The 24,620-nt window shown below is 41.0% G+C and overlaps 2 protein-coding genes across 4 annotated transcripts in view; one reads left to right on the top strand and one right to left on the bottom strand.

Annotated features, from left to right (window-relative positions):
* arhgap21b (Rho GTPase activating protein 21b) overlaps nucleotides 1-15,536 on the top strand; it is a 30,096-nt gene extending 14,560 nt beyond the window's left edge. For 2 of the 3 annotated variants that reach the window (XM_008334154.3, XM_017042406.2), the window contains 18 exons: nucleotides 1,295-2,867; nucleotides 5,292-5,438; nucleotides 5,812-5,914; nucleotides 6,007-6,052; nucleotides 6,152-6,277; nucleotides 6,406-6,705; nucleotides 7,373-7,434; nucleotides 7,531-7,673; nucleotides 7,755-7,897; nucleotides 8,296-8,454; nucleotides 8,576-8,654; nucleotides 8,743-8,816; nucleotides 8,927-9,016; nucleotides 9,099-9,266; nucleotides 9,838-9,943; nucleotides 11,942-11,973; nucleotides 12,076-13,611; nucleotides 15,303-15,536. In XM_008334154.3, the coding sequence (XP_008332376.1) occupies nucleotides 1,295-2,867; nucleotides 5,292-5,438; nucleotides 5,812-5,914; nucleotides 6,007-6,052; nucleotides 6,152-6,277; nucleotides 6,406-6,705; nucleotides 7,373-7,434; nucleotides 7,531-7,673; nucleotides 7,755-7,897; nucleotides 8,296-8,454; nucleotides 8,576-8,654; nucleotides 8,743-8,816; nucleotides 8,927-9,016; nucleotides 9,099-9,266; nucleotides 9,838-9,943; nucleotides 11,942-11,973; nucleotides 12,076-13,611; nucleotides 15,303-15,362 (4,947 nt within the window). In that variant the 3' untranslated portion in view covers nucleotides 15,363-15,536. The remainder of the gene's footprint in view (nucleotides 1-1,294; nucleotides 2,868-5,291; nucleotides 5,439-5,811; nucleotides 5,915-6,006; nucleotides 6,053-6,151; nucleotides 6,278-6,405; nucleotides 6,706-7,372; nucleotides 7,435-7,530; nucleotides 7,674-7,754; nucleotides 7,898-8,295; nucleotides 8,455-8,575; nucleotides 8,655-8,742; nucleotides 8,817-8,926; nucleotides 9,017-9,098; nucleotides 9,267-9,837; nucleotides 9,944-11,941; nucleotides 11,974-12,075; nucleotides 13,612-15,302) is intronic. The other variant, XM_008334156.3, reaches the window with a different exon arrangement.
* A 182-nt stretch (nucleotides 15,537-15,718) lies between these two features.
* Nucleotides 15,719-24,620, bottom strand: part of LOC103396168 (dipeptidyl aminopeptidase-like protein 6) — a 67,516-nt gene continuing 58,614 nt past the window's right edge. Inside the window, exons 10-27 of the mRNA XM_008334157.3 lie at nucleotides 23,932-23,954; nucleotides 23,710-23,834; nucleotides 23,460-23,586; nucleotides 22,584-22,622; nucleotides 22,342-22,449; nucleotides 21,637-21,728; nucleotides 21,489-21,536; nucleotides 21,295-21,407; nucleotides 20,119-20,166; nucleotides 18,953-19,051; nucleotides 18,741-18,810; nucleotides 18,167-18,361; nucleotides 18,026-18,080; nucleotides 17,823-17,925; nucleotides 17,653-17,708; nucleotides 17,494-17,566; nucleotides 17,309-17,382; nucleotides 15,719-17,028 (exon numbers count right to left, since the gene is read on the bottom strand). Coding sequence (XP_008332379.1) covers nucleotides 16,882-17,028; nucleotides 17,309-17,382; nucleotides 17,494-17,566; nucleotides 17,653-17,708; nucleotides 17,823-17,925; nucleotides 18,026-18,080; nucleotides 18,167-18,361; nucleotides 18,741-18,810; nucleotides 18,953-19,051; nucleotides 20,119-20,166; nucleotides 21,295-21,407; nucleotides 21,489-21,536; nucleotides 21,637-21,728; nucleotides 22,342-22,449; nucleotides 22,584-22,622; nucleotides 23,460-23,586; nucleotides 23,710-23,834; nucleotides 23,932-23,954 — 1,595 coding nt within the window. The 3' untranslated portion in view covers nucleotides 15,719-16,881. The remainder of the gene's footprint in view (nucleotides 17,029-17,308; nucleotides 17,383-17,493; nucleotides 17,567-17,652; nucleotides 17,709-17,822; nucleotides 17,926-18,025; nucleotides 18,081-18,166; nucleotides 18,362-18,740; nucleotides 18,811-18,952; nucleotides 19,052-20,118; nucleotides 20,167-21,294; nucleotides 21,408-21,488; nucleotides 21,537-21,636; nucleotides 21,729-22,341; nucleotides 22,450-22,583; nucleotides 22,623-23,459; nucleotides 23,587-23,709; nucleotides 23,835-23,931; nucleotides 23,955-24,620) is intronic.

Genomic DNA, 24,620 nt, shown 5'->3' on the forward strand with positions numbered 1-24,620 from the left:
TGATGTGCAGTTTGAACGGTGACATTTTCATTTCTTTCACCCTCTCGCCTTTCATTATACGACTGTCATATTTATTTGAACATGATTTATTGGTAGCCTTATCGTCATAAAACATCTAATCTGTTAAGCATCTAGCAGACTGTGTAGCCCCTTACCACACACGCGATATGCTTTTTCCATATGTTCACGCATGTCATTGTAATCTGTTGTAATGCCCCACACTTGTCATGGTCCAGCTTTGCTGTTGTGTCAAGTGCACAGACCGTAGAAATGGCTGATGCCTTGAGGCTGCAGTACCTGTTAGAATGAGTACTGGAGCTGGCATTCAGCTGGCATCACACAGAAGCCAAGCCTTGCCTTGCTAATGCTCCATGCCTTATGACGTCAGTCTGATAAAAGATTATGGCGACTGAACACTCATGCACACTTAGTCCTGTACTGGGAGTAACAGAGCCTGGCGCTAATTGCAGGTGCACACATAGTTTTATGTAAGGTTGTAATTTGAAACCAGCTTGGAGCTGGTTCAAAGTCCTCATACCCTTACACACCTGCGCTTGATGCAAGAAGAGAGTGTACTAGAGTTAAGTGATGAATAAAGCAAACCGTAGGAGTATGCTGTAAATGGTGGTGTTCTGGTCTTAAAATTGATTCATGACTTTCATCGAGAAAAATGGTGTTTGATTCAGTAAGTACAGACTGCCAGGCGACGGTGGGTCATTAGAAACACTTTTCTGTCCACATTTCTGTCTCTATGTACATTTCTCTCTTATTTCATTTAATCAGTCTTCCTGTGTCTAGTTTAATTTCGGACATGAGAGCCATATAAAACAGTGTTGTATCTGTGAACTAATCCCTTTTACCAGGGCAATGCAACTGCCTTAATGGCACCACCTGCAGAATATGTTAATGACATAAGTTTTTTAACAGTATAAGAATAGTAGGAAACATTTTCTTGAATAAATAGTTTTTCAGATTTATTTTACTCATCACAGTATGATGTGTTGGAGCAATAATTCTCAACTCTGTAAATGTGGTTTATAAAACATGGAATGGCTATGATCTCCTGAGCAGCAATGAGCATTAGCATGAGAACTAAATAAGAAGCAGATGAAGTCCACTGACACCTCTGAACTGCAAGCGCCCACAGACACTCACTCTGGCAACACACACTGCCCACCCACATGCATCAAGTAGCATTTGTAATAACATGCTTGACTTCCCTGTAAAAATCTTGCTGCTCAGTGTTTAAAACACACACCGTATTTGTAACACTGCTTTGCTGCTCTGCCTTTAGGCCTACTCCGAGAATGCCTACGTCCGTGGTCAAAGCTGCTACAGAGGAAATGCCTGTCACATTCCCGAACCACCACCAGTATGCTACCCCCGAGTAGATTGTAAGCCTACTGGCATGGCCCAGGCGACAGACTCAACAGGGCCAGTTTGCCGAGGGCCAACAGCAAGTTCTGACCATGGATACCGCAAGGAAATCACCGTGCCCCTATCTCCTCCCAAATCATACCCAAAAAGCCAGATTGCAGTATGCATGCGTAATGAAGGTGTTCGAACTCTGCTAGTTCCTCCTGATGGATCCCACATGGGGCGCATGGGTCCAACCCAGAGGATTAATAACATAGACCCTGTTTTTGTCAGAGGCAGGCCTGGGTCATTGGCTCATTATCCTCACCCTAGGAAGGCTGACATATACTCCAGTGGCCCAGGAATGGTCCCATATGTGGGCCAGGTGCCACACTACCCAGCCAATCATCAAAACATTGACTGGCGTACTTACCAGACATACAGGGAGTACATTGACAACAAAGGAATCCATTCTCATGGCAGTCGGACTATACAGGAGAGGCTTGACAGTTTGCGAGCTGCCGGTCAGACCAACTTTAATGTCCCTCACCACATTCCCCGGGGAGACTGGGGTCCCAAGGGAGTACGACGGAGGAGCACCTCACATGAACGGTCATACCAAGGACCACCACCCCACTTGTATGTTCCCCCACGTAGTGCCTCACAGGACCGCATGAGTGGTGCAGAGAGGATTAGCCATGTCAGGAACTGGCCCCCTCGAAGCGTATCTCAAGATGGGCTTGTACATAAAACCAGGGCACACTCCTCAGATTACCTTGAGCCTTTAGAGGTGGTTCGAGTCAGTGAGAGGAGAGGCTGTTATGAAAGACCAGATCAAGGTACGAGGCCCAGCAGGCAGTCTATGCCAAGACAGGCCATGCTTTTCAGGTCTACTGGACACGGTGCTGGAATGAGGGGTCCACCCAACCCTTCTCTTTACATAAAAGGACCAGACTCTGTTCATGCTCGCTCTTCACCCATGCTCTCAGACAGACCTCCACATTTTGCAAAAAGCACAAGTGCTGACCATTCTTTTGCTGACCAAAGAATTACAGTTAAAGGAAAGATTTCAGGCCACAAGAGTCAGCAAGGCCAGAGCAGGACACGAGCTGAGACGGTGAAGCATGCAGAGGTAGGGAGAGATGCTACGTTCGTAGGACACAGGTCATCTTCATGCTCTGCGGCAAAGCAAGTGCCCCAACTACCGCCAAGACTGAATCCCCTTAAACCTCCTCCTCAAGGTTCCCAAAATCAGGTCAATGGGCGTAGTCCAACACAGACGGGAGTTGTTCTAAGGGAAAAGCCCCCTTCTGGAAAGAACCCCAGTCCTCTGCGACACCCGTCCTACATCCTGGCTGTCAATGACGACAATGCAGATTCTACAGAAGATGTGGTGGCATGCTGGCTTCCCAACGATGCACGTAGAGAAATACACATGCGCCGCCTTGGGGATCGCCACACCTCTTGTTCCAGCAACCTGGACGAGTCTCTCGATTCCATTCCATTTATTGGTAAGTGAAAAATCAGTTGTAAGCCTTGACAGTCGAAGTTGTCATGGCAACCACCACAGGCAGTAGTAACATAAGGCAGGCAGGCTGTGCCAATGAGCTAAACAGAAAGTCAAATATAGATACTAATGCAAAATGGTTTAAATAAATGGAAGGACTTAGAGGCTAATGACCGATGACCTCATTGATAATGTGAATTAGTGTTTAATTTTTAGTGTAATGTATGTATGTGTTTAACTGTGTTTATGTGTACAGTGTTACAGATTATGTTCATATAGACTGCAAAAAATACCAATAGTTTTGCAGTTTTTGTTTAAGATTTAGGGAATATTACAACAACAAAAAAGACAAAAAAAAAGTTATAATGTAACAACTGACGTATAACTGCCAATAGCCAGTCTCAGATAAACCGTCCTGAAACCATTGTTACAACAAACTCAACAGTTGGTACCATGTCATCAAACAGTTAATGTTCTCTTGGTGACTGCAGAAAACAGACATGTCCAGTCCTGGCAGTACGAGCATGCTTTTACACCACTTCAACCAAAGCCTTGGTGATGAAAGGCTCGGCTGCACCTGCTTGTCCACATGGACACTGATGCCCAAGTTATGGCTCACACTTTCTTTTAATGCCAATGACAATGTAGAATACTCTATTACTTGGCTGGTTACTTCAACACACTTAAATGAAAATATAGACATTTTTGCTGTAACACCACAAAGTCTATGTATTGCAGAATCTAACAAAGTTACTCTTTGCAAAAATGACAGAGGTAGTGGTCGGTAGAGTCCCAGAGAACAGAAACCTCATTGTTATATTTTCAGAACCTCCAGCAACAACCATTTCTTTAACACTGTTGTGTGAAGTAAGACTGCACTTGTTAGATGTCAGATTTGATATTTATCTGAAAAGGGAAACACTGACCCAACTGTCACAGATAGTTTTGAGATTAAATCCAGTTTCCTATGAAACATTCAGACAAGCTGCAGTGATAGATAAACCATAACAGAAATCCATTGAAAGACAAAAATAGTCATGTTCATTTGTTGCAAAAAGGTGATTTTTGCTAAATTACAACTGATTAACAGATCTGTCTAAAAATGGGGCGAGGTTACCTTACATTTCTAGACTTCTAAATGTCGAATTATGCATTGCTTTTTAGGAATATTTTGAATACAAAATGTGAAATAACATAATGTGGCAAAATTTGCAAAACAAACACTTCATCTTTTTCTAAGCCAAACACCAAAAATCCAAGCACAGTCTGTATGACTTCCTGCAAAAATGCTGTGTATTCAAGGAAACTTTGAGTCATATTCTTCCATCATTTTCTGATGACTGATTGCTCAAGAATATTATTGGCAGATTACTCTGATGAAAAAAAAGTCTGTGCTAGTCCTTGTGAGGGAGGTTTGACATTACTTTTTAATTTAAAAAGAAAACGTTGGTAACCGTTTAGCCTGTGGAATCATTTTTAAACATGTTTAATAGATAGATAGTTCGATAGATAGATGCCGTTCACCTGGTGTGACTTTTAAAAAGTTAAGAATTTTGACATCTGAGTTAAGTTGTTTCACCTGAAGTGTTTCTGCTTTCTGTTAGCAGTCAATGTGTGATGTTGGTTATTAACAAGCCCAGAGAGTCCAGGTGCAGACAAAGCAGGCAGTCACGGTGCATCACTGCTGCCTTGGCCCAGGAATACAGCGCCATGATTTGACAAGAGTGTTGTAATCAAGAGTAACAGTGATCTGTAAAGTTTTTTTTGCTTCACAGAGACTTTTCTTTTTTTTTGTCCTATTCTACATGTGTAATTTCCATTATGGTTTTGAGGTCTGTTTTGACTTGGCAAAGATTACGTGTTCCGTTCCGCAGAGACCACTTTGCATTCTTTGAAGCTGTTATCCTAATAAGTTATCAATGACAGTGTTTGTTGTGAATCGGTCCCTTTTAGAGTGTTTGGTGACACGCTTTACTTTGCCCTGTTTCAAAGATAGTGTGCAGGCTGGAACTAGGACAGTTCCTATTAATTTTAGCTCCAAAAGCGCCCCCTCATTCTCTCCCGCCCCCAGCTGCAGAGTAGCTTTGTACTGAACAGTTTCAGGCAATAACTGCCAGGAATGGGTGGTACTAAGAAGTACTTGTCTTTCTCTCTAAGAAATTCAACTCTGAAACTGATCTGTTCCCACTCCAAGCTGCATTTTGGCACTGCACTCAGGGGAATTACACAAAGGATTTTTTTTATTTTGTGCCTTTACCGGAGGAACAAAGTTAATAGATGTCTTAATATAACAACATTTTTAGTGAGGCACTGGGTATTAAGAAAAAGGGCAATACTTTATTACAGATGTTCTGTACTTATCTTTAAAATGTGAGCTGAATGTCATCACAGTGCTCTGACAGTCATATTGTCCTCACATTGTCCTTAGATGAACCAGTCAGCCCCAGTGTCGACCAGGAAGCTGCTCCTATTCCACCCTCCGCAGTGATATCTGTTGCACAATCTGCAACTGCAGGCCCCTCAAGTTCAGCGTCACCTTGCCCTACCATTCGTCGGCAGCTATCACATGACCAAGGTAAACTTTTTAAGATAGCTGTGTAAAATCTGGAGCTACTGTTTTTTTAGCGTCTTTTAGTCAAAACTTTATTCCTATGTGGGTTCTTCTTTCTTATATTCTGACTTGATGTTCGGTTTTTTATTTGAAACACAATATCTGTTGACAATTTACTGTTGATACTTTTTACTACTCTACTAGGTATGACATATTATTGACATATTAATGTGTGCAATTACAGTAAAGGAATCTCAATCAGATTAATAAATACATTAAAATGACTAAAACAAAATTGACGATTTTTCTACAATTATTTATTTTTAGCCCATTTACTACTTACATAAGTAATTTGTAACTTATAAAAAACTTGACATTTAATTTTTCTTTTTGTTAGAGTCTCTGCGAAGTGCTTTGCTGGAATCTGATACAACTAGTAAAACAGAGCGGTCCAAATCCTATGATGAAGGTCTTGACAACTACCAAGAAGAAGTCAGAGGGTGGGTGCAATTCAGTGCAAGGTCGTTGCTTTTATATATTCATATGTCTGTGTATTCATCTTAATCTATTCTATCTTTTGTTTTGTTTTTAGGAGATCCTCAAGTAAACACATGCCTAGTCTCAGGGGCATAAGAAAGGTAAAAGTCAAAATAAAATAAAATTTCCACTTGCTAACACTCAGCACTTAACTTAATGTCACATCTGAAGATAAAAACACTGTTTTTATATATTGACAGGCCCTGGATGGACATAAATTCACTGGGGATTCTGTATCGCGAAGGGATTCCTCAACAGATATATTTGCAGATTCTTCCAAAGAAGGGTTGCTCAACTTTAGGCAGTTTAGCACAGATAAAAACAAGGTACGTAGACAGGCGTCACTGCACTAATCATCTCATTTTCATGCTCTGATTCCAGCAGGTACAGGAAAGATTATCACATATTTTAGTGTACATTTTTAAATCCAGTTTTTCATCTCTCATCTATGTAGCGTGTCAGTGGAGGAATGAGGTCCTGGAAGCAGATGTATGCTGTTTTACAAGGTCACACCCTGACCTTTTACAAAGACAGGAAGGACGCACTTGCCCATGCTTCGGCACCGTCTGATGAAGAGCCTCTTAGAATCAGCATCAAGGCCTGTCTGATTGACATCTCCTACAGCGAAACCAGGCGTAAAAATGTGCTGCGACTCACCACCTCAGACAGCGAGTACTTGTTCCAGGCGGAGGGGAGGGATGACATGCTGTCCTGGATAAAAGTTATACAGGAAAACAGTAACCCAGATGAAGAGGTGTGTGTTTTGTGTTCAACATAGTAGCTGAGTCAAGATAAGGCATTTAAATGGTATATTAGTCATTTAATCCGGTCAAAGGACACAGTGATTCAGACATACTGCTGTCAGGTGTACACAGTATGGAGTTGTTCTATAAATTGTCATTTATAAATGTGACAACAGGATAAAAACATTCAAAGACAGGTTGAATTAATAAAAGATGTATTGAAAAAAAAAAAAGAAACTTTGCAAATGGGAAAAAAAACTAGTTCATATTCAGCACTTTGATAGTAATAAAATCATGTAGTGAAGGTGTGGTGGATATTTGCATGTCACACGGCTCTAGAAAGGTTCTTTATGTGTCATTGCATTCGCGTACACCAAAATTGACGTTGTGTTTTGAGTAACAAGTAGAAGAGCATAGCTTACCTTCAGACATAAATAACTAATAAAGTTACATGTATAGAATATTATATATATTTATATAGTCATATCATATTATATTGTTGGTGGTATTTTGGCTAAAAGTAACGTAAAACTCCTCAAACACTGACATTTGGCTTCTGTTCAAGCGGTGTAAATAACACTTCAGTGGTCATGCTATGAATTGATTTATGACTTGAATTATATAATAGATGTCATGTCTTGTAAATAGTAGATCACTCAGATTTTTATGTCATTGTAGAACTCTGCTGTGACAAGTCAGGAACTGATCAGTCGGAAAATCAAAGAATACAACATGATGAGGTACGCTGAACTTCACACCCTCCCTCTTTAAATTATTTACTACACGCCACCATAATGCTGAAATTGCAAATGTCTGTGTCGCTTTGTGTGGGTCAGCGCACCCAGCAGCAGATCCGAACCTTCCCCCAAACCCTCCCGACAGTCCCTGAGCATCAAACAAGCCTTCATGGGAGGTAAAGAAGGCAAGGCCCACAGCCCACATTCACCTAAAACAGGAGAGGAGCGCAGAGCACTGAAAGGTAGATGGCGGTGATGTTTCTGATGAAGTAAACAGTGATAATTGCACCTGACTAACTTTCACATATACACATCACGTACAGATGACTCCAGCCCACCGAGGGACAGAGGTGCTTGGAAAATTGGTATACCAGGAATTATCAGGAAGCCTTTTGAAAAGAAGACTCCTGCTGGGGTCACTTTTGGGGTTCGGCTTGATGACTGCCCCCCTGCACAGTCTAACAGAGTGAGCGCCCATCTTTGTTTATGTCAATTTAAACCCCTTTTTAGACCAGTTTAGAGTTTTTTAGAAAATTTCTCCTGGAAACATCAAACATTTGTCCTGACCACCACAGTTTGGAGTTTCTTCTTCTGAGAACCTGTGTGTTTTAGGTATCAGATTTTCTAGGGATGAAACACGTTGGTGAAAACTTGATTATGCCCAAATTGAAACGTTGGCCGGTGGCATCAGGACTGGGTAATTTGGAATTATTTAAGTGCACATAATTAAATAAATTTCCACGATAAAAATAAAGTACCCTACTTTGACTGTAGGGGGCATGTCTTTTATGACATATAACTGCATACAAGTTCAGTATACATTAGTTGGTCTCTTACCTAACAAATCTGCTCGTTTCTGTGCAGTTTGTGCCTCTGATCGTGGATGTGTGCTGTAAAGTGGTGGAGGAGCGGGGTCTGGAGTACACAGGGATCTACAGGGTTCCTGGAAACAATGCTGCCATCTCCAGTATGCAGGAGGAGCTGAACAGCAAAGGCATGAATGACATTGACATCCAGGAAGATGTGAGTGACTGACAGTTCAGTTTATACGGGGCATTGTCTATTCAGTGACTGACAACAGTGATTAAACTGCACTGTAAATACTGCCTTAACTTGATGCTATTCTGGTCTCTGGCTCCTGCAGAAATGGCGAGACCTGAATGTCATAAGCAGCTTACTGAAGTCCTTTTTCCGTAAACTTCCAGAACCTCTGTTCACAAATGGTAGGATCTTGCCAAGTCGCCCCAAATATCTCCTATAAGTCCGACAAATCTCTCTGTTTTCTATAAATGTTGTCTCATAATTTAACAGAAAAGTATGCAGATTTTATTGAAGCCAACAGAACAGAAGATTCAGTGGAGAGATTAAAAGAGCTCAAGAGACTCGTAAGAAAAGTCTTGGTGTTTTATTAAATCGGATTCTTATAAAACAACCAACAATTAATAAATACAGTTTCTAATCTTGTCCTCTAACACTGCTAATTATTCTGTCTCAGATCCACGAGTTACCGGATCATCACTATGAAACCCTGAAATTCCTCTGTGCTCATCTTAAAAGGGTTTCGGAAAACTGTGAAAAGAACAAGGTATGGCAGAGACATTTCTTCACTGTTTCTACGCTGTAAGTCCTGCGTAAACTCCTTCACTCCTCAACCCTCATCTTTTCAGATGGAGCCCCGGAACCTGGCCATAGTGTTTGGTCCGACATTGGTCAGAACCTCGGAGGACAACATGACCAACATGGTCAATCACATGCCAGATCAGTGCAAAATAGTTGAAAACCTCATCCAACAATATGACTGGTTCTTCACTGATGATGGTGACGAAGATCCTGTCGTAAGTAGCTGTTAGTTAGAATTTCTGGGGCTCAATAAAATAATAACCAATGGGTTTGCCATCACTGCTTGGTTGATTTTTGATTTTTTTTAAAGATGTATATTTTACCCTAATTGAAGTCATTTTTCAAGTTGAAATTTCTTGCAATGTTTTGTTTTGTTGTATATGAATAAACAAAAGTTTACCCCGACAATTCTTTTAAAAACTTAAAATATTGTTCAGTGTTTACGGTGTAGCTAATCTTTAATTATATACTTGAAAGAAAGAATTGTAAAGTTGAAAATACCTATATTATATAATACCATGTATGTGTTTAATATATTTAATATTTATGCTCTTCATATTACCTTGTAATACTTTAAAAATTGTATATTTTAATATGATCAGTCTGCTTGTTTGTAAACAGAACCACATACAGACTGTGTGGTATTCCTCTCAGTACTCCAGGATTGAATCACTGTTTCAGCTTGAATTACAGCAAGTCACATTATTTGTGGTTATATTTTCCCCTAAGTATGTGTTGTGGTCAGCCATTTATCTTCCCTCATCTCTCGCTTTCTCTCATCCCTAGACCACAGCTGAACAGGAGAGCACAGTACAGTCTCAACCTGTGCCCAATATTGACCACTTGCTTTCAAACATTGGCCGCACCGCACCATCACCAGGCGAAGTCTCAGGTAACGTTGCGGAGTTGTTTTCTCCGGCTTTATCGCTGCACCAGAGTAGATGATTATAACTGGGCATTTATTCTGTATATAGTTAATATCATTACAGCACTTTATGCTAAACTGATTTGTTGTATAGACATGTTAATATTTTAGGTCAAATGTCAGCTGTGTCTGAGACACGTATGTTAAGATGAGGAGCATCCAGCTTGTTTCCTTGACCTTTTAATGCTTAAACATGCTGATTGAATTGATTTATTTATTTTTGAAAGGCAGGCTTTTTCAGTAATTTTTATTTAAAAATTGTTGAAAAATTCTTTGCCTTTTTTTGCACCCCAAATTCTTTTTTGTTTTTGTATTAATTCAGTTTCATTTTGATGTTGGCATTTTTTTGCCCAAGAAGAAAAAAAAATGTCCTTCTGCTTTTTTTTCGTTCATTTCTTTGCTTAATTTCGTTTATGCTCATCATTTTCTCCCTGTGCTTTATTTGTGTTGAGAAGACGACTCCTTTTCTTTCAGTTCTTTTCTTCCCCTCCTCCTCGTCTCTTATATGATCCCGGCATGTTCTTTCCCAAGGAAAGTCTAACAAACGAAAAAAAAAGTTTTAACTCTACTGACCTCTGCCCTTCTGTGTGTAGTGTTTTTTGTCCACTATCCCTGTCCAGCACTCATATATTACCCAATCTTGACACAGGCCAAGTGGGCGGCGTCTATCACTCGATGATGTCACTGATGGACTCTGTTTTGTCAGTGATGGACAGCTGGGACTGTAGGAAGAAGGACGAGTGTTGTGCCCAGTGTAGCTGCCTAGTCTGCAGAAACCCACAGCTCTTTTAAATTTGGGCAAAAAGGAGGAAAAAAGATAAAAAAGAAAGAAGTCGGTGTTTGTCATTTTTCCTGTGGTGTGCACGTCTCATATTTAAACAAATTACCCTGAACTGAGGGGATACAGAGCCATGCTGCTGTATTTTCTCTGAAAGCCCTTCTGCTGTCTCTTGTTGTCTCTTAAGCTGATCGCATGGACAAGTAGCATGGTAGGGTCAACCTCAGGTTCTCTCCTGGTCATGTGGCATAATGTGTCATGATGTCTGAGGGTGGGGTACGTAATGGGGCTGAGCTTGATGTTCCCCAGCACACAGTGTTCGCACCACGGAAGACTCACACATACTCACACTGTAGACTGACTTAGGTTCGTAGTAATTGATGCTGGTAAATACACAAGAGTGGATGATGATGTAGTAGGCATTTTATTTTTTTAAGATATTTGTAAGATTCTTCTATATTATTGTTTCTGTTCTTGTCACTGTTTAAACACGTATGTCCACTCAGGTCAAATCCATTTGAATTAGGCATTTTAAATAAAAATAAAACAAAAAGACAAGGCAGATTTTTTTACTTAAATTTTTTTTGTCTTATGTGCTGCTGAGAGCTGAGACCTAGAGGCACTGCAGTAGATTTTTTTATACTGTTTTGAAAGCAGTCTGTATCTGTTATCTTTTTGCTGCTGCCACCTCTATCTATCTGCATCTATAGCCACAGCACAATCACTGATCTGTTCATCGTAAGCCCCTCAGTCTTCCAGTCAGTCATCACTATCTCTCCTCTTTGTTGTCCATTGAGTTGGGAAAGAATGCCCACAGCTGGTTGGTGGCTAAATGTGATGCTCTGTGACTGACGTGTTTGTCCGTGATGTGCCGTCGACCCATCGATACACGAGCATGAGCTTCTTATTTTGTCTTGGTTATCTGCCGGGTTTCCACCACTTGTCCTCATCTGTCATCGCAGGCCTCTTCCTTTGCCTTGTCCACTCTTCCATATACTGTGTAGTATAGTGTGGATAGTTGTTTTCTCGTCTGTCTATGTCTCTGATTCAGAATTGTCTTCTGCTTTCATCAGGCTTTTGTCATCTGTTTGTCAGATCTACTCCGAACAATCGCTTATTCTTTATCCTAGTTGACTTTAATATACATTATAAATGTGACTTATTTTCTCATGACTTCTTTAATGCAGATTCAGCATGCAGTGACTCCTCCAAAGGAAAGGTAAAGCTGTTCCTTTTGGTTGTTTTTTTTTTAGCTTACTACTTAGTCTCTAAAAACACTTGCCATTGTTGAGTGTTCAAGGTTGTTTTGGTTTTGTCTCAGCAGGGCTTGTGGGGATCAGGGAAGGACCAGTGTAGCAAAGAGATGCTGCGCTCCTCCTTCTTTGTCAGCCGCAAACGCAAGAAGTCCAAGGACAAAGTTCAACCCAGCAGTTCAGACGACGACCTAGACTCTGTTTTTCCCAGGAAGGAGCTCCCGCAGGGTAGTCAGCAGCAGCCTCTGTGGTCCACAGGCAGTCGGACTGATGGGGAGGGGGAGACTGATGAAACCAATGAGAAGGAAAAGCTCAGAGACAGCTCGGAGGAAATGCTGGACAACACCGACCGGAAAGAGTCTCTGTCCTGCAGCTTGATGTTAGAGCCATCCACACCTCTGCACCAAGAACACATTTCTTCCTCCGTTCAAACCGGCTCCCCCTACAACTCGCCCCCACATTCACCAAACCTCAGTTACCGTGTGCCAATGATTCTCCAGTCCTCCCTGTCGGACCCAACCTCCAACTACGAAGACACAGTGTCTGACCTCGGTACAATGAACAGCACCAGCTCCCAAGCCTCCGTGCCAAGGCTGAGGCACGCCAGAATGGTGCCACTGGGCCCAGAGGTGGGACCCAGCAGCCTTGGAGCAGAGGTTTGCTCCATCACCTCTGACTACTCCACCACCTCCTCCATGACATTCCTGACCGGAGCAGAGTTCAACACCCTCAGTCCCGAAGTGCAATCTGTAGCTGAGAGCCGCGGTGGAGATGATGCAGATGATGAGAGAAGCGAGCTGATTAGTGAGGGGAGAGCGATGGAGACGGATAGTGAGAGTGACCTGTCTGTGTTCACTGTCGGCAAGTTGGATCACAGAGAACAGCAGGAAGCCCCGCGGCCTCTCGCCTCGCACAGACTCATCGAATGTGACACGCTGTCCAGAAAAAAGGCCGCCCAACAAAAAGCCGGCAGCGAATCGTCTTTGGAGGGAGCTCGGAGCGATAAGGATTCAAACAGACTGTCACGGGTTTTGGGGTCAGTTAAAGGTCGATCCACCAGCAGCCTGAGCTCTTCGTCTCGTAACGACTTAGATAAGACTGAGCCTGCATGGAAGCTGAAGATCACCGACCGGTTGAAGGTGCGTCTGCGCACGTCTGTGGATGACATGTTTGGAGTGGGCAGCCAGAAAAGCCGGTCTCCTGAAGGCCGCAGTAAAAAGAAGAACATTAGACGCAGACACACCATGGGCGGGCAGGGAGACTTTGCAGAACTGTCTGTGCTGGGAGACTGGCCTCAGCAGATTGGCACTCGCTCTGAGCTGTCCGCTGTGGACCGACTAAAACCAAAGTGCAGCTCTCAAGACTTCTCCATCGGAGACTGGATTGCTCGAGAGCGCCACCGGACCAGCAATTCAGAGGTCAGCCTGGAGTTTTCTGAACAGCAGGGGGCGATGGGAAGCCCAAACTCCCAAAACCTTAGAGCCTCTTCCTCCTCTTCTGAACTACCACATCGTTCAGCTGAAGCTGTCAATGGGGAACTTGCACCGAGTAAAAATCTGAGCCTCTCGGCCACTGCTCACCCACATAAACTTACCAGTTCCCAGGTGGTCCACTCACGGTTCTATCAATACCTGTAATGTGATAAAAAAGTGTGATGGTGTTTGTTCTTCATCTGTGAGATGTGTACGTAATTGGGAGTCTGCCAGTATAATGTCTCTGTGACCAATGACACGAATGAGCATGTTGTATAAAAAAATTGTTCGGCGAATGTGTGTGTGTATACATGTGTGAGAGAGTGTGTTTGTCAGTACACGTGGTGTGAGCGCTTGTGAAAGGAGAATAATTGTACACAGGGATCGTTGATCTTGCTCATATCTAAGGCATGGAACAAGTAATGTTTTTAACTTTTTTATTTTTTTTTTAAATGACATTTGACTTAGTTGGTCAGCAGGAGGCGCTTCTTCCTAACGTGCCTCCCTGTTATACTAAAGATAGAAAAGGACCTGTTGCTGGTGGGAAAAAAATGGCCCTGTGAAATGTGTAGGGATCCAAAGGAGTGAAGACTGTTGTAGAGGTTTCAGTTAAAGTGGCTTTAAGGATGATCTGACTCGTAGGACAGTAGTGAAAGAAAGTTTGCAGAGGAATTATTTTTGTGGCAAGAGTTTTAGTTCTCAAGTTGGTGAGTCTCTCAGTAACCAAATGAAGAATGTACAGACGTGTTTGCTGTTAAACTGACTAAAAGCTTTAGACGCTTGTGTTTTGACTTTTAAAGTGTACATATCCCTATTTTTCTGTGTACTTGAATAGTTTTTGGTACAGCCTGTGTGCGGAACTGCTCACCAGCTCTCCGCTTTTATCGGGGCCTTCTTAAAGGTACTGGAGGAGACGAAGGCGACACTGGTGTTATGCAAATGTAGGGGGAAAAAATGGACGGACAGGTATTCTTCATCCCAGCTGTGTTGGTTTACAGAGCAGTGAACAACATCCCTTTGATGCAAATGTTGACGCTGTGCTTCGGTGTGTGTGCGTGCGTGTATGTGCAGTTCGTACGTCTCTCAGTGACTGACAGTGAGTTGCAACAAGAGAAAAAATATATATTGGATTATGAAATATATTTCAACAAAAACACCTTCTTCTTCATAATAGGAAGTGCCTCACAATGACATGTCAAGGGTGCCATATCGTCTTCGCTGACAAACACAGAGATGTTATAGTTGATGACATTTTTATGGTCGTTGACCGTCATTCTACAGGATCTGTAACAAAATGCCGAGCTTCCATTCCTTAGGCATTCCACTCTGGTCTTAATGTTTTATACTTTTTTCTTCCCCCTTTTCCTGTTTTTCAGGTTTTTTTTGTTTCCTTTTAATAGAACTTGAATTTTTAAATATTCCTTGTAAAATAGGTAATTGAATTTTAAATATTCCTTGTAAAATAGGTAACTTAAATGTACATATAAATGCCATGTTTTAGCTGCTTTACTTGACATTTCCATCAGATTGCAGGTTTGAGTACAGTATTGAGAGATGGTTCTGAGGCCTGTGTGGATGTTGCGGTCAGTTATGGTACTTCTCAGAAAGAGACAAAAGAAGGTCCCTGTGTTCCACTTTGTTTATTTGGACCATGTTCCTCTGACTGTGAGAGGGTGTGCGCAGAGTCCTGAAACACTGGAAATAAATTTTGTCAATGGCAAACTCCTCTTTTCTGTTTGTTTACATTTATGTACAGGGATCGGTGTGAAACTGTATTATTTGTATTGATATTTTTTGTCATCATATATTCTAAATGTCCGCAGGCCACCTGTGCCCCAGACACCACCCCAGAGTGGCCCAGTCAGTGGTCCTTTAAGAAGTGAGCTCCCGGAGGTGAAATTGCAATTGGTGAGTAATCGGAAGTCCCTACAGAATACACACCAAGAACGCAGCCTAGAATATATGGAACCCATAACGTGCGTCTATTAGGCGTGTCACAAAGGGTCAGCTGTTCAGCAACATGTCATTCTCAAAGCAGAAATGTTAAATTATCAATTGGAACCAACAGCTTAATTCTCCATGGACTGACATTTAGTCTAAGAAGTGTTAAGTACTCAAAATATCCTTACAACCATAATGCAACATAAACTTTTATTTCATGAGACTACCTGCAAGGAGCAGTGCATGTTGTAAGTTTGTACAGAAAGATAGCAACATGAAAACAAATTTGAGTTCTTGATCCTAGGGACTCAGATGTTTTCTTGTCTTCCTACTGTCAGTGACATGATATTTGAAGTGTGCTTAAATTCTCCATTGATGTGGAGGAAGGTGACAAAAGTCACAAAGACAACCTTTCAAAATGCTTTATATACAAGTTGCACATACAACATAAAGACTTAAACCATTTTAGGATTTATACACTTTGTACATCAGCTGACTAGAAATCACAGACAATACCAACAGAAGTGACATGAGAGAAGAAGAGTCAGGCCATTTAACACACACATCAAAGAAAATCAATAAATGATGAAGGTATAGCGGCGGTCACTCTCTGGTACGCAGGTCTGGTGGGTAAATATGAGAAGTGCAGTTGCAAACTAAACATTCCTAATAGTTTCACTATGATGCGGTCATTCAAGTCGTTTTTTTGTATCCAGTCCTTTTCCTCTTCTAAGATTAAACAAACCCCACCCTGTTTTTGTCATCCAGCTGTTAGCTTTTAGGAAAATGAAATCATGATCTGTGTGCGAGTTAGAATGTACAGTTCAAATAAGTCTACACCGTATTTACTCATTTTCAGCGTCATGTGGGCTGCTAACACGGACATCTCACCCACAGTAAGGCACAGTGACGAAAACAGTTCAATCCAGATTTACAGTATGAGGAGGAAACAATTTCATATTGTTGTTTTAAATATTCTGCCCTTGTTCTGTAAATGAATGATTCACCCAGACATTGACTTGTAACTATCGTAAGAACACTGAACAGAGAAACAAGTAGCTGTAGTCATACTTATGAACACAAGAATCAGTTGGCAAAGGTTTGTGGGAAACTGTCTTTCAAAGGTTAAATCTCAATGCGATTAACTGACTTTTAACAGGATGGAACTTGGGCTGCAACATGTTCAGTAATATTAAGGATGAAAACACACTGTCCTGCTGTATTTTTGTTGTTCTTTCAGTTGTCCACCAGAGGGAGCTCTAGTGGTCACTGCACTAGTTCTACAGAGTTTTATGGAGACCACGTTGTGAGATGAGGCTCGGATTCCTGTTTGCACTTTAGAGAGTTGGGCTGAAATTGTACACGGCTGCAGGTTTTAGAGTTGACTGGGTTTCAAAGATTTCTTGCATATTATGCTGAGAGGTGAGTGATGGAGGTGTGTGGCTGCTCAGTGCCGCAGATTTAACTGCTGTCCTCTTCCTCCTCGTCATCGTCATCTAGAAGGACCTCGGGAACCCGGAAACACTCCTCAAAGAAGTTGACCAGAGACTGGCTCAGGTGCTGCCGTGTCCCGTCACTGTGGAGAAAGTGTCCTTCATCTGGGTAGATCTGCACAAGTGAAAAGAAAATAAAGATAAGTAGTAGAGATGCAGGTGAGGTAAATTTTGTATTTTTATTTTTTGCAAACTTTAAAAAAAGTTAAGTTCATTAGCATATATATTTAGTTAGTGTTTACTGCCCCCTGTGGCAGAAACATGTCTGTGTAGTCCATCGCAGAAAAGGGATTTTATTTTATAATTTAACGAACGTCACTCTAACCTCTCATCTTTGTCACATATAACCTACCTGCTCTAGCCATTGTAAATACAGAGATTCCATCACGGCTCACCTGCAGAGTGTAGTTTGCTTTGTCACTAATTAGGTGGTTGATAAATTTGGCCGTGTGCTGGAAATGAACCTTTTCTGTAGTGATGGTGAGGAAAGAGAGAGTGACAGAGAGAGGTGACAAATATATTAGATGCCAGTCACAATATTTTATGCTCTGCAGTGCTGAGGAAAAAAAAATTTCATCACCATCAGCAGTTGGGTGAATTATCAAGTAGTTTTTTTCCAAAAGGCGACCGGCTCTGTGTGCTAAATTTGCCATCTGCGAAGAAAGAAAATAGGAAATGCATTATTTCATCTCTATCTTAACTAAGACACGTGCTCTTTAAACACTGTAGGAGAATTTACCGTATACACCCTGGAGTCGGTCTTTAAACCAAGGTATCGTTCAGAAAATGCAGATGCTGGCATTTATCAAAAAGACGGAGAGAAATTGTAAATTATGAAAACATTTCTGTTCTTAATAAAATCTCACTGAAAGATTAAAAGAAATTAAAAAATAAAATAAAATATTGTACCATAAAGCTCAAAATCTGTGATGGGGGAAACTGCGGCTCCACACTTCAGTTGAGTAAAATCATCAGAGCTCAAGAGCATTGTGGATAAATAACCTCCATAAGCCTGGACACAGGGAGAACAGGCAGAAAAAGGCCTACTGTCACACACTAATGACTACGTACTGACTGTGTGTTTACTCTGCCTCTTTGACACGCCATCTTACCTTTCCATAGACACCCATCCGAGTCTTATCAATGTAAGGTTCTTTGGAAATGAACCTGAAATTGTTAGAAAGTGGGTGAGACTTCAAAAAATAAATAAAGCAAGTTTATGCCCCGCCCACAGGTGATGTCAGGACTCCTACCTGAGAGCCTCCATCTGGTCTCGTTCGTCTAATTTTCCCAGCCTTCGTCTGACTTTGTGGAGAAGGTTTGTGCCACGAAATCCACTGCCGTGACCATCGAAGCGGATCACAATGGTGCTGAAGCTGCTGATCAGAACTGTGTCCCAGTCCACCTGGAACCTCTCTGTTACCATCTGACCACCAGGTGTACCATCCCTGTGGGAAGAGTGATGAGAAATTGTATAAAAGGTTTGTTTTAAAAAAAAATACTTTTCTCAGAAAAGTGCTGTATTATGCTTTGGTGGAACTATGCTTCAATTGATTAATTCAATTAATGGGAAACTTTTTATAACTTCTTAGCAATGAATGATTCTAATGTAATTGATTTTTCTGCTTACTTCGAAAAATTGTTTATTGAATTGTTGAACTGTGGGTTTTTTTCTGCACTATATTTTTTATGCGGGGCCGGATCATGGGGGCAACAGTCTGAGCAGGCCCGGCCACGGATAAGTGAACGATGATGGATGGATGGATGGATATATTTTTTTATCTTTTCACTTTTAGCTTGGAACTTGATGCATTCTCTCATACATACACTAGAAGCAGTAAAGGGTAATGTGCAGTTTCTGTGAATCCAGCCGGCTTCAGAATCTGCATGGTCAGAGCTGCAACAGACATGAGACAGTCGATGGTCATGTTTATTCATAGAAATATGTATTCAATCATTTATTAATATGAATAAATGAGCACATATACACATATATATATACATATATATTAAGCAGACAGCAAGAATGTGGGACGTACTGTAGTCGTCTATGGTGATGGTCTTGTACTCCGCCTTGGGCATCTGCATGTTGTGGTATGTGTGATTCACTCTTGAGTTTGTCTCCACCTCAAACACCTCTGCAGCAAAAGAGAAGTTGGACACTTGGTTTGAATTGTATCATACCGTACTGTTTCATACCGCATTGTCAGAGGTGGAAAGAGTACTAAAACATAAAGTATTTATTAATTATTGCATTTATTTATTTATTTAATATACAGTAGTATAAGCCAATATAAATTATTACATATGCATATATATAATTATTATATTATATTATTATATAAGACTATTTAAAGAACAAATCATACTAATGACATTCATGAGAAGTGAATTCCTGATCATTCTCCTGTTTAAAGTTTTACAACAGTGCTTTGAATGTGATGAGTTACTCAGTACTGCAGGGAGTATCAGGGAATACACCTGGGGAAAAAACTACTCGGGGAATGCGTTTATTGGTTATAAAGCATTTAAAGCTTTGGGTTTGACTAACTGTCCTCTTGATCAATCCTTTATTAAAAACAACGGCATGAAATAAAACAAATCGCTGCTGCGCACTTCAGCTGTCGGACCAATCGTGCTGGTTTCCGCTACTGAAACGTCACAAAGATGCAGCGGAACAGGGGGAAAACAACCCAAAAGGGTTGCGGTTTAAGACGTCAGAGGTGGAGAAGGATCACCGCGTGTTTAATATACCACAGGTGACCGGAGTTATTGTGAATTGGCAGCTCGACCTGGTCGGAGTGGACGGCACAGATCGAAAGGTGAGAGAAGTCTCTATTGTTGACGTTTTTACCGTTTTTTCTATATAACTGTGACTTCACTTAAAGTTGAAGAAACCCTTGATTTGTATTGTTCTTTGCAGAAACTAGTTGAAAATGCAGACCCACGTGTTTGGAGAATGTGTTCACGCTTTTAATCACTTTGCACCGTGTTTGGCCGCTGTGCTGCCCCCTACCGACCCCCCCCCCCCCAACGGAGCATTGCCACTGTGCCATCAATGCTGCATGACGGTTTTTTAATGTTTTAAAATGGTAATTTTAAAACATTAAAACACAGTGAACACAGGCTCAAACATGCAGAGGCAGGAATTTCAAAGGGCTGAATTGTTTTCCCCACATGCATACAATAAATGGATGACACTTACTCTGTTTGTCCACCGTTCTGTAGATAGCCACACTCGGGACATCAGGGCCTAAAAAAACATCATCCACACACAAACTTAATTGATTACATGACAACCCTGTGAGAACACACTATAAAAAACAAAGGGTAGGCATGAACTACCTTCTTTCTGCAGAAGTCATCACAGTCTTATCTCCCACTACCTCAGGGACAGGCTTCTCAGCCACTCTCTCCATACCACAACATGCCCCCCCCCCCAAAAAAAACCCCACATAAACCCCACATCTTGGTTTGTGAGAAACTTCACCAACAAAAACGCTTAACACAAAACAGCTGACACCCATGATATTTTTGATATTGAAAAAATGCCCAAATATTTCTAACCACGTGCATAATCTGAACCAAATGTGCCACAAACACTATTTTGGTTTGTGCAAAAACAAAACAACCTTCCCAGCTCTCACTTCGTAATTTTATACGATAAATGCCCTAAGATACATGAAAATGTGCATAATTTGAACAAAATGTACAAAAACCACACATCTTGGCTTGTGGAAAAAACACATATTATGGTATGTTACCACCACAGTAACAAAATATAAGTTACCTGCCAGAAAAACACCTCAAAATGCTGTAAAATATATAACCATTTATATAATTCGAACCACACTTACCAAAAACATTTTTATTTTGTGAAAAATCTGACAAACCAACCTCCTGGACCTGATTTCTTGCATTAAAAAAAGAACCAAAAAACACCTCAAAATGCTGTAAAGTATGTGTATAACTTGAAACAAACCCCCCCCCCCAAATAAAAACAATTATTAAAGTTGAAATTCATCGGCTCCCCCCTTCCTTGACTCCATTTACACTAATGAGTGGTGGCTTGGCTCTCAAGCCACCACCTCCTCCCCACGTGTGATGTTGCCTCCCAGTTCTCCTATCTAAACTCAGCAGGGATTGGCTTCATCGTTCACTCTAAATTAGCAATAGCATTTTTGTCAACACCCTTCTGTCTCTACTTGTGGCCCTATGACAGACTGGGGAACTGACCAGGATGTGCTTCACCCTCGCATCCCTGAAAAGGATTAAGTGATAGAAAATGAACACAGCTGTCCCTGTACCTCAGCAGACTCTGAGGAATTCTGTGTTGTAAAAACAGCTTTGCTCTGAGTGGTTCAAGGTCAGCGAGTCTCACCTTTACAGCTGAGTAAGAAGTACTGCATGTTGTTGCTGAATGAAACATCCATGTAGCCACACTTGAACTCACAAGACAGGCAACAGCGGTTGAATGGAGGGATTGTGTCGGCACTATGTCAAAAATCAACAACTTCAATAACACTAAAACAAATTAGAAAGACATGTTTTCCAAATTGTCCAATAACACTATACCTGTACAAGTGCCGTCGCTTCGGGTCATCCTCTGTGCTCAGAAAATATCTAAAAAAACATATCGTCATCAAATAACACATAAAAAACACTCACCAGTGCTTGTGTTAACCTTGATCTTTTTTTTTTTTCAAAAAACCACACATCTTACATAAGGTTCTTGTCAGGATTGTATGCCAGAATGCTGGTGATGTCCCAGTCTCCTGAGGTCAGAGACTGGAGGATGTCTGTGCTCACGTTAGGCTGATGAGGAACAACACAGAACAGCATGACAAACACAAAATATCATGGAAGTTTTCTTTTTCTGCAGCAACAACATCACAAAGTAAAACCATAGCAGGAGCCTGCAACCTTCACAACCAAAGAAGAAGAAAAAAAACATTTATTATAATTTTACCAGCTTTTACCAGCTATTATAATTTTACGAGTGCTGCAAAACACTTAAACCATTCAGGTGATTGACGTAGTGAAGCAACTGAAGCCTAAGCTCTGTAGTCATTCTAGATAGATTTATAAAGGACTACAGCATTATGTAATACAATCACTAAACAGATACCTATATTTCAGGCCTTTATTTTTTTTGGCCTCAAAGAATGCCAGACATATCATTACAAGTACAATTCAATATGAGGGTTAAGGTTAGATGATAACAATGAAATAAGTCAGTTTTACTCATTTATTTCCATTTATTCTTCTAGTATAAATTGCATATTCTCTGTAATGTTATTTTTCTGAATGTACTCGGCCACTGTTACAGCTACAGTGCATCATCTTATCAAATCCTCTTCTCCCTTTAATTCCCCTGTTATTATTCGCCTCCACAATTCTGTAGCTGATGGCACACTCACTCACTCACCAGTGATGTTGACATGGAGATGTGGAAAAACTTCCCTCTTCCACCCTGAGGTATGGCTCGAGTGAAGAAGAACCTGTGTCCATCATGGGAAAAGAGTGGCAGTTCATTCTGTGGAGAGGGATGAGGATAACAAAAACACAACTCTTTCATGAGTTTTTCTTCTTCATCCATTCCATATCTCCAGGCCCGCTGTATTTAGGCTGCATATGAAGCTACAGGGAGGCAGTGTTTTGACAACCCACCTGTCTGTGCAGCCAGCTGTCGCTCTCATCTTCAAGTTTCTACAACAAATATGAGAGCTGGTATTAAAACCTGGACACACAGAGTCTTAGTAGAAACAGGCTTTACTCTAAAGACTATGCTGCACATATTCTCACAGTCCAGGGAAGACACAGAGGCAAACCACTCTAATTGACACTGATCTGAGGTCAGGACACATGCTGGAACAATCAAAACCCATGGGCTGAGTCACTGGGAGAATATTTACAGTCTGAAACACAGAGCAAACTGTTGACTGGACTTAACACTTCGCTGTTCAAACTGTGGTTTAGAGTGCAGTAAATAAAACAAACATGGAAAGAAAAAAATGTGGACCATTCTATTCCCTTCTTTTCTTTTCAATTTTATTCCATTACTTTTGAGCAATCAAAGTTAACGGCGTAACTCATTATTAAGATGACTCAAATGAATATATTAAACCCGTGGGCTTACTGACACTCCCTGTTTATTCAATATTCAAGAAGACAGTTTTAAAGTTGCAACATTCTATGCATATCCCATAGGGAAGAAACACGAATAATTACAATTAATCATGATTAGTCTGCAGCTACCCTATAAAATTTCAGATTCCTAGTTTCCTAATCGTTGTTTATTCTATTAAGAAATTACAGAAACAACTATAGTAAATAATAAAAATTTTTTTTACATTCTCTCTTCTCTTCTACATCTTACATTCTAGTTCACATGCTGCCAGCACAGACACCTGGACCCATTTAAGGATCTGGCCCTGAAGCACATTGGCATCTAGACCAGCAGGCGTCTGACCGTCTGTTGGAAGTCACCCCACTCTATCTACTGAACCGCAGCTGCTCGCTGTGATAGTGTGCCACCAGCTTCACCTTAATGCAGACTCCAGTCGTGGCCTCACACAGTGTCAGGACGGAGTTGTTTTGGGCCCGGTTCAGCCAGTTCACAGCCAGTTTGGTGCTGGTGGCCCATGTCACCATCGTGATGTAATACTCCCTCCTGAATAAGCAGAGTGTGGAAATACATCAGCATCACTGTCAGTCTGTCTAAACAGACCACAAGGAATGGTTCCGGTGCTTATGTTTGTTGTTTTTTTTTTGTCCCCATCGTTCTGTCGCTCACCCAAGGCGTGGGTCATCGGGTTTCTTCATTACTACCGTGTGCAGGGGACCGTTAAGGCTCACCACTGACAACTGCACCACAGGGTTTTCCTCGCCAGCCTGCAGGGGCCAAGAGGAAATTCGATACTTGAGACTAGATTTCAGAACAACACAGTGAAGAGTGTCCTTTTTCCCAGTTTCGTCGATAGTTTGCACTGTACATAATCCAGTTATTAGAAAAAACGCATGTAATTTGCATTTTTGGGTGTCACTATACGGCAAAACAATTTCTTGAGCTTATACTTTATTGTATTTTATAATATTAAGACAACATTTAACCATATATCTTATGGGCTAATAATAAGTTAATAACAAATAAATTATGGAACAAATAGGTAAACAAGAACCACATTAACAACTTTGCTCTGTCACTGTTAGATTTTATATTTATACAGTATTTTTCCTACATTAATATCCTTATTCATGATTACCATCAGTTCATTTTTTTAACAACAATAACAAATTTCTTCCTAGTCATACCATATTTTATAATTTATTATGTGATTCAAACATGATGTAATCAGAGTCGATAACCTCTCTCTTCTCCCGCCCACTCTCTCCCTCTCCCCTTTTTTCCTCCCTCTGATTTTTGGGCTTTGACAAACACCAGGCAGAAAGTGATGCAGTTGATACAATGCAGTCTATCAAAAAAAAAATCCTGAGGAAATTACTAGAAATTCACTAGATTCATTAGGAATATTTATCACTTGTATTTTTTCTTTTCTGGCAGCATGTATCCACATAACTTTTTGTTGAAGTGAGGCATTTGTGGCAGAGTATATGATTAGACTTCTACCTTCAGTTTGTCTTTAATTATCTATCATAAATGCACACACTTTTCTGTGGTCAATTTCAAACTTTCCTTTGGATAAT

Source organism: Cynoglossus semilaevis, chromosome 20, assembly GCF_000523025.1.
Source record: "Cynoglossus semilaevis isolate Cse_v1.0 chromosome 20, Cse_v1.0, whole genome shotgun sequence".
Taxonomy (NCBI): domain Eukaryota; kingdom Metazoa; phylum Chordata; class Actinopteri; order Pleuronectiformes; family Cynoglossidae; genus Cynoglossus; species Cynoglossus semilaevis.